Genomic DNA, 12754 nt, shown 5'->3' on the forward strand with positions numbered 1-12754 from the left:
GCGCTCAACCCTGTTACAGTATGGTTCAACCCTGTTACAGTATGGTTCAATCCTGTTACAGTGGCGCTCAACCCTGTTACAGTATGGTTCAACCCTGTTACAGTATGGTTCAATCCTGTTACAGTGGCGCTCAACCCTGTTACAGTATGGTTCAACCCTGTTACAGTATGGTTCAATCCTGTTACAGTGGCGCTCAACCCTGTTACAGTATGGTTCAACCCTGTTACAGTATGGTTCAACCCTGTTACAGTATGGTTCAACCCTGTTACAGTATGGTTCAATCCTGTTACAGTATGGTTCAATCCTGTTACAGTGGCGCTCAACCCTGTAACAGTATGGTTCAACCCTGTTACAGTTTGGTTCAACCCTGTTACAGTATGGTTCAATCCTGTTACAGTGGCGCTCAACCCTGTTACAGTATGGTTCAATCCTGTTACAGTATGGTTCAACCCTGTTACAGTATGGTTCAATCCTGTTACAGTGGCGCTCAACCCTGTTACAGTATGGTTCAACCCTGTTAGTTTGGTTCAATCCTGTTACAGTATGGTTCAATCCTGTTACAGTGCTTTCAATCCTGTTACAGTCTGTCCAACCCTGTTACTTGATATTTTTGATAACAATAACAAATTGAATTGAAATGTTTTCAAAGTTTAGAGGATGAGTAGATAACAAAAAAGCCTGATGTTATTTTTAAATAAATCATGAAAACACACTTTAACTGCTTGTACATTAATTTGCCATATTCTACTTAACAGTCAAATTATTATTATTTAGAATCAAATAAAATATACTTACACTAAGTTAATTTACACAAGAGACAGGTGATTACAAAGGAACTGGTAGAATTAATTTGATTATGTTTTAGAGATATACACAAACAAGAACCAAATTGTCCTGTTACTGGGTTGAATTTAAAACAACTTAAGTAACAAAGAATTTCCTAATAATATTTGGGATTTCATGCATAAGGTGGAAAAACATGTTTTCTCAGAGGTTCAAATAGTCCTTCTGTAGATGCAATGTTCAGAAACACAATTTTTTGGTAAAATTTTCAGTAACCTGAGAACCCAAAGGGCACCGAATTCAGAAAATCACCTGGTCACCATCTCATACTGAACCAAAACAAGATGGTGTCCTGTTTCTTTTGACTCAACCTGTGGAATCCACCTGTGTGAAATTTAATCCCAGTAGACAGCTATTTTGCAAAGGCCTCAGAATATTGGTGAGCAAACAGCCTCATTCAACCAAGGAACACACCAGACAGTGTTTTATAACCACTTTAAATTACGTAACACATGTATTCCTGACCTGTCTGGCATGTTACTTTCTCTTCATGATGCTGCAAATGTACCACATACAGTAAAATAAATAAATAAATAAATAAATAAATAAATAAATAAATAAATAAATAAATAAATAAATAAATAAATAAATAAATAAATAAATGTTTGTGGTATTCAAAGTTAAACATGTGAAAAGCTTGAATAATAATATCTTTTTATCCAAAACACTTACAGCTGCTCGAAGAGTCGGAGCTCTGAGAACCTCGTTCCCTGGAGTCTTTCTCTGGAGCTATCTGGCGTGTGATGATGACGTCGATGAAGTTAGCGGCTGTGATGGTTGTCTTTCCGTGAGTACGAAGCTCCTCCACGATGCGGGACTTTGTTGGAGGGGCGTTGTCCTTCAGCCCGACGCCTGGACCCTCTGTGTAACCTGGGTGGGGCTTACCACCTGGCAGAGACATGACACAGCGCCTTTCCGCCTCCTGCTGGTGCTCAGGCAGGACTGGTGCTCGCCGCACCGAAGCCGATGAAGACATTTCGTCGTCCCTCTCGTGCTTATTCTCCTTCATCTTTGGGAGCTCTATCTGAGGAGGGGCAGCTGCAGCGTCCACCAAAGCAGCCAGAGCATCAGCTGCTGTGCCGTAGCGGGAGCTGTTTTGTGAAGCCGATGATACTGCAGGAGGATGAGGCCTGGGAGGAAATGGAGATATGAGGACATCAACAAGTTTTCCTCAAATACTGTAAAACCAGTGACTTTTTTCTTTTAAAGAATAGATCTCTGGGTTGTCCCTTAGTGCAGCTTTATGATAATGTAACTACCTTATTTTCAGGACTATAAGTCACACTTTTATTTATATATATTGCCKTGAGAGGGCACTCTAGGCTTGAGATGACTACAGTCAATGTTCCTGACAGGAAAAAAGAAATATGCAGCCCAAATCGAGCAGCGGAAAGAAAGCTTGGAATGAATGAGAAACTTGAGGGACTGGTGAAAAGCAGGGGTTACTCTTACTGCACTGACGAAAATGAAGAAAGCTAATCTTATGATGTGGAATAAAATTAGTGAATTTACCATTAACTTGCTTGTTGGCTTGTTATGTTTAGGCTATTTGACATTTAAAAAAATAAAATTCCTTATGTGTATGGCTCCCACTTATTTCAGACAGACTTCAGGATTGCAGTGTGCCCTCTGGTGGGGAAACATTATTTGGGGACACACACTTGTGGCCATGCTTGTTGGATAATTTTTGGGGTTAAATTTCCTTTATTATACACAAATACGGTAGTCATTTTCCTGTAAATGCCGTTTTCCTCATCAGAAGAACTGGTTAGTGTTGTAAGATAAAGCAGTTTTAATCTTACATTAGAGAAGTGATGACACTCTTTCCTGGGAAGACGCTCGGCCGATGTGGAACTACCACGTCCTGAGTCCTAAGCGAGGGCAATGGGGAGAGCTGGAAACCTGGCCGGCCAGGCTGCTCTAGAGCACCTTTAAAAATAATGACGAAAGTTTCAAAATGAAGTTCAAGAGCATGACTTCCTGTATTAAGAAAAGTTTGAAGTCTGATTTTAAAAAGACTGATGTAGTTCTGAATGGCAGCGACAAGACTTACCTCCACGTATGTATTCATTGGTTCGCTCCCGCTCTCGTTCTCGCATTTCCCGCTCCCGCTCGCGTTCCCTCTCCCTCTGCTGCTGCTCCCTTTCCTTTTCCCGTTCCTTCTCCTGCTGCTCCCTCTCCCGTTCTCTCTCTGCAGCGTGATGGACTGGATGGCCTGAGCAGAACAGGGGACAACATGCATGCAAAACTCAGAAACGCACTGCTCGTTTGGTTTTACACCAGCTGTGCTGTGTCGGAGTTACATCAGGGTTTCCACTTCAGTTCCCATGTTAGCCTATCAGAACCCAGCAGAACCTTTCAGACGGAACGGCTTGAAGGAGTTTCACTATCGACCTGTGTCAGCAAAAATATATAACTAAAACATTCGTTCATCAACGTTTTCACTTCCTATCAGCAAAAATAAATCTTATTCGACTGTTCCTGTTGAACGTCTTCCTTTATTTTATTTATTTTTCTGCTTCCGTCACTGAGCCTGGGTAATTAGTTTTGTTTTATCCCATGAACAATTAATAGCAAATGACAAAGAAATACCCTTGAATGGTTGTCGGGCATTTTAAATTTGAGTTAGCTTGCCTTCCCTTTACTTTTTGGTGTGYGATGATCAAAAGCACATGAAGCTCAGACCCAGCTGATTAAAAACACTTACTGTTTTTTTATTTACTAATTTTTGTTCCCTTAGTGGAAATATTAAAAAAAACACCTCTCAGGACACACTTTGATTGTAAGACACATTTCACAATAAAAATAAATAAGAGTGAAGTTACAATGACATTTTGCTAAATTTTTAAAGGAAAAAAAAGGCTTTAAGTTAATCAACACAGATATGTCTACCTTTGGACTGTCTCAGTATTTTCAGTGGTGGTGATATAATTTGTAAAACAGGCTTAATTAATTCACTCAGTCAGTTGGTCAGTATCCTCACTGCACAAGCCACATTAGTGTTAGAAACCTTGGCCATGCTGCCGAGTTCTTGTTCTCCCACAACAAAAATGACCATGTTAGGAAAACTGTCACACAACTCCAACTGTTCTGAAGTACTGCTGGTTGTAAGGCACGTCCAGCGAAACGATTCACAAACTTATTAATCATATTTGGATTACAGAATAAATTTGCCATTAAAATGTCCAACACAACTGGTTTTGTTGGAATCCACATTTAAGAGTCAATTTCAGACAAATGGAAATTAGAAAAATGCAAACAAAAAGATGGAAAACAAACAATTCAATCGATTCTTTTTTTAAGTGCTCCTGACACTGACTGTCACGGGTCCRTGTGTTTCGATTTTCGTTTTAAAAACAGTTATCGAAAAACGGACTCTTATTCTTGTTTCTTTTTTATTTCGTTTTTACTCCAAAACCGGGAAAACGGATGTTGTTTTATTTTTAATACACCAGAAGTTTAACACRGTTGTTGTCAGATCATTTAAGGTRGAGCTAGTTAAAAAACATTTTAAGAACAGGCAGCTGCTTGTAAATAAATAGATCCTAGCTAACTACTTTTGCATCTCTGTAACTAACTAACTGCAGCCTGTATTTTTTATTAATTTCATTTTCCAGTTTTTGGAGTATGAAATTATAAACAAACTGTCCATTTTTCTTTTTTTTTTTTTTTACATCCGCTTGTAAAAATAAATGACCAAAACGGACAGTCACGTAACACCTGAACAGCTGTTTATGTAACTGGTAACACTGATCTGTGACACATCAGACCAGTGCACAGCTGCACTCTTACCGAGTGTGAGGAAACATGGAGATCGTGGCAAGAAACACAAGGGAAGAGAAGGTGTAGGAACAGGGGGAGGAAGGGAGGGAGGGAGGGATCCTCACCTGGCGATATGGAAGCTGGGTTGAAAGCTCTAGGAGGGAAAGGGGGCTGAGGTCCAGGGAGGTAGGCGGTTGGCCGTTCCATAGTGGGAGTACCTGTTCCCCCAGGATGAGGCAACAGGATAGTTGGAGGCATCTGGGCTAGATCAAAAATCCCTTTTACAGACAGAAGCAAAGGGCCAATGGTGAAAAACATGAACTGATCCATCAATTTCTTAATGAATGAACACTTAGCTGTAACCCATCACCTTCATCAAATAGGACTTCCAAATACAGATTGTTCAGTAAGCAACAGGGCTGCAAACAAAGTGGAACAGTGGTCAAGCTGTAAAAAGCAAAACCACTCAGCAAATCAAGATTTGAATGACTATACCCAATCGAAAAACTGAATWGTAGCCGAATCTGTTGCAGCCCCGATGTAAAAAGCAAATCAGCAAAATTTGCAAAGGTCGTTTGCTTCTGGGCGTCTGGAAAAGGTAAGCCACTATTCACAAGCACACACTCTGCATACTACAGCCCCTACGGCCCACAACTCCTCCGCTGCAGGTCGTAGCAGATGGGAAATAGTCTGCTAGGTGAGGGCCATACCTCGAGCTCCGGGTGCAAAAAGGTTGGCGACAGGCTGCTCCCGTGGCGACAGCCCTCTGGCCAGGTCAGCCCGAGGCATCTGGTGGGAAGTGATGTAATCGTTCAGGATGGTCTGCCGCATGTTCTCCATGGTGTACAACTGGTGGGTGTTATGGTAGCCTGTTGGGGATGGCTGCCTGGGAAACATGAATGCTGTAACACAAAAAAACAACAACAAAAAAAAAAACACATATGAACAGAAGGCTCACAGAAACCGACCATAAGTGCTGACTTAGAGGACCTGAGTTTTCTTCTAGTTTTATCACCGTACCAGGATCCAGCACTCTGTGGAAGGCCATCTGAGATTCCAGATGTGGATGCAAGTGGGGTCGGTACACTTCTCCAGGAACCACAGGCCGGTGGTGGGGGTCAAAGGGGCTGTGAGACGCTACGGGGTCGCCTCCTGACACAGGCGACTTGGCTGGGACGCTGTCCCTCTGAGTCGGGGTCATGGAACTCTTTCGGTCATGTGCAGCTGATTTTGAGCTCATGGCACCTTTAAAATAAATAAATAAATGAATTAATAAAAGGAACACAAACGGTTTACACTTAGTTAATGCAACAATTTAATACTTTTAAGTCCATCGCAGAAAACTACAGCAACAAACTACAACCTGGAATTAACATTTTATAATCCTTTATCCTCCTAAATAACACCCTGAACACAGCTGGCACTATAATACAACCTAGATATGAGATTACATTCAGAGTTAAAAACAGGTGTGAATGGTCTCAATGTAGCCTGGCCCTCGCCTTCCAACGCAGCTCYGCTCAATTCTAGTTTCCCTTCACTGCTCCGTCTGGGATTTCTCCTGTAGACAAGGATTTTCTGGCATACACATACGTTGCTGCCAACCAATCCAATCATTTCAAACTTCAACGGAGGCCACGCCTCCAGCAAGAATCGCTTCTCTATAGTCGAGGGTCCAGACCCTCGTATGAAGCAAAGCGAAGGACAAGGGTCTGGTTTTAACCAGGCTAACGTTCGACAAGTTTTTGTTGTTTTTTTTTTTTTTTAATCTGCCGGGGGAAAAAAAGTTAAAATTTAATAAAATAGAACAGAACATTGATCGACATTGAACATTACTAGTACTTATTCAAAGAGAGTGCAGCCTTTTTAAAATAAAAATTACATGACAAAAAATCTGCGATCTCAATGGGATTTGCCTGGTTAAATCACAGTAATTAAATAAATGAATGAAAAGTGAAATTTCATTGGAATTAGTTGAATCTTACATATCTCATATCTAAAATACAAGTAAGATATCTTGAACAGTGATGTCGTTTAAGATATCTATAATTGGAGACACATCGACCTGCCTGAATTTGTGTTTTATGTGCCCTGGGCAATCAGGAACTGTGGTTGATGAACCCCGATGCATATGTTGTGAACATAATCCTGCTCCTCTTAATGAACTGATGTGACCCCACACAAGCTGGATGTCTCAGGGTAAAAAAATACAAAATATCTGTTTCAGCTGCTGGCTGACTAAACACCATTAAAATGGATATCTTTGGGAAGACATGACTTTTTTTATTTGTTTTGTCTTTTAACTAAAAGTTAGGTTTTTTTATCAGAACCCCTTTAAAAAATGTCTGTTTTGTTGAATTTTTCATTTTTACAAGTAAACAGAACAGTGTGGTGAGTCTCTTTATCTGTTCAGAAAGTTTTTAGAGCTAATTGAACAACTTGTGGGAACCTCAGTGAGCTGTCACCACTCTTGTGTTTTTACTCACTGACTTGAGTTTTTCCTCCCTGGTTGTGTGTGTATTTAAAGACCGCAGCTGGCATACTGTTGCAAAATGTTTTAAGGTACACATTTACCGATGGTTGTCAATGCTGTCAATCTCTTCACTTGCAATCTAAATCACCCAAAATGGATTTATAAGTCTGAACGGGTCTAAAAAGATTCATCAAGCAAAATAAATGTGACCCACGCTCACAAATTTTTTTGAAATGAGGCTGATATTGAAAGCTGCTATGCTACCTGTTAGCTATAGTAGTGCTGTGAAAGCTCATTGTATAATATTTGATGTTATTACGAAAAAAAAAATTTTTTTTTTCAACTGACAATCTTATAAATAAGACTAGCTTGTTGCTAACTTGGTGATAAATCCTTAAATTTTAACAAATCTTCTATCACTTTGAAGATTTTGAGAGGGAGAATTTGAAAATAAAACCTCAAAAATGAAATGAATGAGGTCCTTAAAAAGTTCAGTTTGTGAATAAACTGAAGAGGAATGTACCATCTGAAGGACGTCCCATCATGGGTGAACCTCTGGAAACAGGATTGTTGTAGTTCACTGGGGTCCTGCGAGCGTTGGCGTCCTCGTACATGCCCGGGCTGTGCTGGGCTTTGTTAGCCTCCTGGTGTGTGGAGCGCAGGACGGAGGCGGCGGTGGAGTTAACCACAGAAGTGTGGCGGACCGCCTTGCTCTCCTCGTATTTGGCTCGTTCCATTGCTTCGAGTTGGGGCATGCTGTGGGGAAGCTTATTGGGACTGGTGATGAGAGACTTGACATTGTGTTTGATAGTGGGCTGGCCCAGGGAGTGGATCTGTTGATGGGGAGAAGAGGTTTAAAACAAGAGACTCGTCAAACTAAAGATCTGCTTGAGAATTTTAGATTTTCAGTTTAATAGGAACCCTGGCTAGTTGTAATATTAGACATTAGTTTTAATATATTTTTAAAAATATATTGTCATATGGAAGGTGCAATATTGTTTACGCTGTAAAGCATACTGGCTAAATGATGTTTACTARGTGTTCTGTGAAAGGACTGTTTTCCTCCAGTGGGAGGCTGTGATTAAGCTCTATCCACTCTGAAATTAATTTTGTACAATATCTGACGATCAGCCCTTTTAAACAAAACCAGAGCACCTTGACAGCGAGGAGAATGTAGAAATAAGAACAACAGAGCTGCTTCATGGAGCAACGTCAGCTTAGACTGTTAGCTTTTGCGTTAGCGCGCAAGCTAATACATCTGTTTTCAGTCCTTCGTCACCTGCAATGTTTTCTAGAAAAAAAGGGAATGCTTGCCACAGATGTGGATTTTTAATACATATATTTAAAAAAATTATAATTAAAAGATTGTTGTCCTTAGTAGTTTCACTACTATAGAGCACATTGACAGTGTAGTTACATTATAGTCCAATAAATCAACTTAAAAAATTTGAATTCAATAGAAAATTGTTTATTAAAGTATGACAGTTATTATTTATTGAGGGAATTATAACATTGTCTAGGAAAGTAGGTCAGTTTATAGCAAGTAATATTTTAATATATAAATATTTTAACAAATAAATATGTACTTTTTAAATTTATATATATATATATATATGTTATATTAAAACCATTTACAGTACATTATTCAGCACACCTTAATAATTAAGGATGGAAAGAATTATTTCCAGTATTTTTTCGTAAATCAAGCACATAAATCTGTGATCAGGAAGCATTTCTTTTAGCACATGCACAAATTAGCTGCTAGCTTAGTACGTATCGTGTTTCCGGGTCAGATTGGGTAGTGACAGTTCATGTGCTGAAGAATGTTAGCTTGGGAACTAATAAATATGTGGCGGAAGTTCATAAATCGCTAACATTATATCGCCATGTACTGTGTATTACTATTTATTAGCTCAGGCGCTAATGTGAAAGCTAAATTGCCAAGCAGACGTTCTTCCATGAAGCAGCTCTGTTGTCCTCCATCCATATTTTCAGTTCCAGGCTGAGTCATTTCTACCTTCCACTTTCTTTCAACACACTGGTTTCATTTAAAAGGGCTGATCATTAGACATTGTCCAAAATTAACCTTCAGTATGGATAGAGCTTGTACCAGAGGGAAAAAAATGCCTCGTTCCAAAGCAGAACCAAGTGTCATCATTTAATGTATGCTTTGCAGCCTAAATAATATTGCCCCATCCATGTGACAACATATAGTTTTTTAATTTATAAAAACCAAACAGCCTACAGTTTTTTTACAATCTTTGTTATATAGTTGAGTTAGATGTTGATCAAATATTGTCTAATGTTAAAAGTAGTCGGGTTCTCTTTAATTAAAAGTATAGTCAAACCTGTGGCATGGGTCCCTCAATCACTCTCCTGTCAGGCAGGTCGGGAGTCTTGCGCAGATCCTGACACTCACTGGGGATTTCGTGAACAGAACGACCCATTTCTTTGATGGTACTGACTCCTTCATAGGGCTTGCCTTTGCCAATCGCCCCATCAAATGAACGGATCGGTGGGCTTTCTGTTTTGATCCGTTTCCCATATTTCATGGCTTCCTCGTAATTGTCAGCGGCCGTTCTCGGGGTCCCTGAATAATGTTGAAAAGTATTTCAGTCCCTTTTTCTTACTTGATGCTACTAATAACATTAAAATGTGACAATCTTTATAATTAGCTACCGTGCATGATGGATCCAGTGATTAAGTTTCGCTCCTTAGAATCTCCGTGGTGGCTTTCTCTTGGTAAAGCTCTACTTATCAATCCTGGGGAAATAAGAGGGAAAAAAAGGCATCATTCGAATCTGAAACAAAAAACACAAGCAGGACACGCAGACTGTAAACAGAAATATAAAAGGTACCCTCAAACGGAGCCCCCTCTCTGCCAGGGTGTCCTCTCCCCAGGGGTCCCTCCATCAAATCATGAGTGCGCTTTAGCTCGTGGCATGTTCGGGGGCTTCGAGTGGTTTCCCTTGAGTTCTTCATCGCTTTTTAAGAATAAAAAGCGTAAGTGTGAACTCGATGAAGAAAAGCAACTGTTTTTCTAAATAAAAGTTGTAAGGTACGTACGATCGTAGGAGAGGATGTGACCGCTCTTGCCTTCATAGATGACGTGACCCTTGGCCTGCTGTTCCCCCCTGACCTTATCCAGGTTGCTCAGATCTTCTGCCACCTTGGTTATTGTGTTTTTATAGAGGTCAGCAGCAATGCTAGGCTGAGGAAGAGCTGGAGTGCCCTATTTAAATGCAGAGCAAAATGATTTAACTTAAACAACAAAAACTGTACGCAGTTATGTTACGTTTCCACTGAGGAAAAATAGACAAATAAACTAAACAATCATCTATTAATTACCAGAGTAATTGATCCTCTGAAAGGGTGGCCCTCACCAACCTTTGAGGAGTTGTCTCTGCCATCTTGAATGGTTGAAACCGGAGTCCCTTGAAGGTTAAAAAGAGAAGAAGGGACTTTGGTCATCTGTGGCTGGTGTTAAAGAAAGAAGCTCTAAAGACTCCCCTACTTATGTTTCACCCTGAATCTATGAATTCAGGAGAGATTAGTGGTGTAAATCACCAGCTTTAGCACAAAACGGTTTGTTTGGATGACGATACAATGTTTYTCGATATCACAGTTATTAGTTCAATTAAATACACAAGTCTGCATCTGATATGATGTGATTTATTCCCATCTCACACCATGATGATGATTTGGATATATATTTTTGCTTTGCCTTGATGCAATTAAATCAATAATCATTTAATCAATGTATCGATGTGGCTCGATGTATAGCTACACCCCTAATAAACGTATAATACAGATGTCAGAACCCAGAAACATACTCTGACTGGGAACTGGAGTTGAGCAATATTGGCCAAAGAATTGCGGCATTTCGCAGATGATTAATTGATGACAATTGCACTTGCATGTTTTTGACTCTAGTTTCCTTATGTCAAACTAACGTCTTCATTTTAACAGGTAGGTATGAACTGAAACCCACCTTTTCCATTATGCTGTTTAAACAGCAACGTTACAGATATATCTTTTCTGTACTGCTATTTTAGCAAAATAGAAAAAAAAATCAATTTCATCGATCTTGGATTGATTTCATTTAAATTTGGGAAAATCGATTCACAGGGCATGAGATCAATTCTTCCCCATGTGTGCGCGTCTGAAACACATTTCTATATTTTGTCACTCCTGGCTTGCTGTATATTTAAATCCAGTTGACGTTCAATGCTAACATTAGCTTTCGATAACAAGTTGTCTGGAKCAAAACAAAAGAAACTAAGGAATCACTAACATTACCAGCCGACTCTCAGCAGAACTTAAAGACAACAGAGACCACGATGACTTTTGTTTGCAAAGATTTGTGCTCCTATGCAGTAAAGAAAACAAAGCAGACGAGTGGCTCGTTAGGCGCTCGAACCAAACTACAGTATGAAAACATCTGACTGAAACTGTTCTCCACTGACATGATTAAATGTGTTAAAGCTGACATTCTAACAAAATCGTTTAGTTTTGGTACCAATATTACTATTTTTAAACTTTAAGAAACATGTAAATGAAATCCACAGTGATGAAATGTTGTAGTTGTATTATTTGTTTTAATAAGTTATAAGTAATAAATTTCAATAAGTTATATTGAACATAACAGAAGGTAACAGAAACACAGACAATTATTAATTTCCTAAAAATGAATTCCTCCAACACTGTCACCTGCAAACTCTTTTTAATTTAAAACCTTTTAAACTTGACAGTTTCCTTCAAGATTAAACTGTTTAATATAAAAGTTTGTCCTTATGGTAAAGAGAAAAAATAGTGATTTTGTATTTTGCAACACAATTGAACCATTTTCATTATTTAGGAGCAGATCGAATCGTGATTGAATACGAATCAAAATCGAATCGATCGAGAGAATTGGCCATGATACCCAGCCCTAGAAGTGGAGGCAGATCTTTAGTAACGCAATACACCACAGGCTTGTTAGTGAGAGTGTGTTACTTGTAAAAAACTTCATCACACGGCACTAACTGCAGTAAATGCAAAGTAACAAATATTAATTGTGACAGTTTTTCTGATCATTAATTTCACACAAAATAATTCTGTTCAACTCAAAAAGTTGTGGAAAATTTGGAAGCCAGACGTTGGTGCCCATCTCTTTTTTTTTGTTGTAGAGAACGCAGGATTACCAGCAAGAGGTGGATGTATGGAAAGCCAAATAGATGATCATTTGTACACTTTGCCTCTGCTGTTTAAACAGCAATGTTACAGATATGATATCTTTTCTGTACTGCTATTTTAGTCTTGGAGTTTAAACCTTTTGTTTGACACACAGCTGGAGTAACATAGTACATTAAATTTATTGATTTTTATTTACTAGTTGAGAAATCCTATTTTTATTAACATGATCTACTGCATTAGACATTCCCCAATAGCTACAGAACCTGTCCAAAAACATTCATGCTAGCTTGTTGTAGGCCCAGGCCACCCTTGAAAAAGAGATATGTGATCTCGATGAGATTTGCCTGGCTAAAATAAATAACTTGTATCCCATTATGCCCCTAAACACAGAGAAAAGACTGATTTTATCGTAGTTGATAACTGTTCATATTTGCCCAGATTAAAAAGTGATTCAAAGWGCCATCTACTGCCTTCCTTTACAAATAACAAACATATTGGTTC

General features: G+C 39.1%; 1 protein-coding gene across 3 annotated transcripts in view; it reads right to left on the reverse strand.

The window, feature by feature from the left end:
- ncor1 (nuclear receptor corepressor 1) overlaps window positions 1-12754 on the reverse strand; it is a 72209-nt gene that overhangs the window by 10052 nt on the left and 49403 nt on the right. For 2 of the 3 annotated variants that reach the window (XM_014019623.1, XM_014019622.1), the window contains exons 25-36: window positions 10427-10512; window positions 10145-10310; window positions 9937-10062; window positions 9758-9841; window positions 9427-9668; window positions 7602-7911; window positions 5626-5850; window positions 5316-5507; window positions 4731-4883; window positions 2897-3058; window positions 2646-2772; window positions 1516-1973 (exon numbers count right to left, since the gene is read on the reverse strand). In XM_014019623.1, the coding sequence (XP_013875077.1) occupies window positions 1516-1973; window positions 2646-2772; window positions 2897-3058; window positions 4731-4883; window positions 5316-5507; window positions 5626-5850; window positions 7602-7911; window positions 9427-9668; window positions 9758-9841; window positions 9937-10062; window positions 10145-10310; window positions 10427-10512 (2331 nt within the window). The remainder of the gene's footprint in view (window positions 1-1515; window positions 1974-2645; window positions 2773-2896; window positions 3059-4730; window positions 4884-5315; window positions 5508-5625; window positions 5851-7601; window positions 7912-9426; window positions 9669-9757; window positions 9842-9936; window positions 10063-10144; window positions 10311-10426; window positions 10513-12754) is intronic. The other variant, XM_014019624.1, reaches the window with a different exon arrangement.

The sequence above is a fragment of the Austrofundulus limnaeus genome, unplaced genomic scaffold, assembly GCF_001266775.1.
Source record: "Austrofundulus limnaeus strain Quisiro unplaced genomic scaffold, Austrofundulus_limnaeus-1.0 Scaffold225, whole genome shotgun sequence".
NCBI classification, from domain to species: domain Eukaryota; kingdom Metazoa; phylum Chordata; class Actinopteri; order Cyprinodontiformes; family Rivulidae; genus Austrofundulus; species Austrofundulus limnaeus.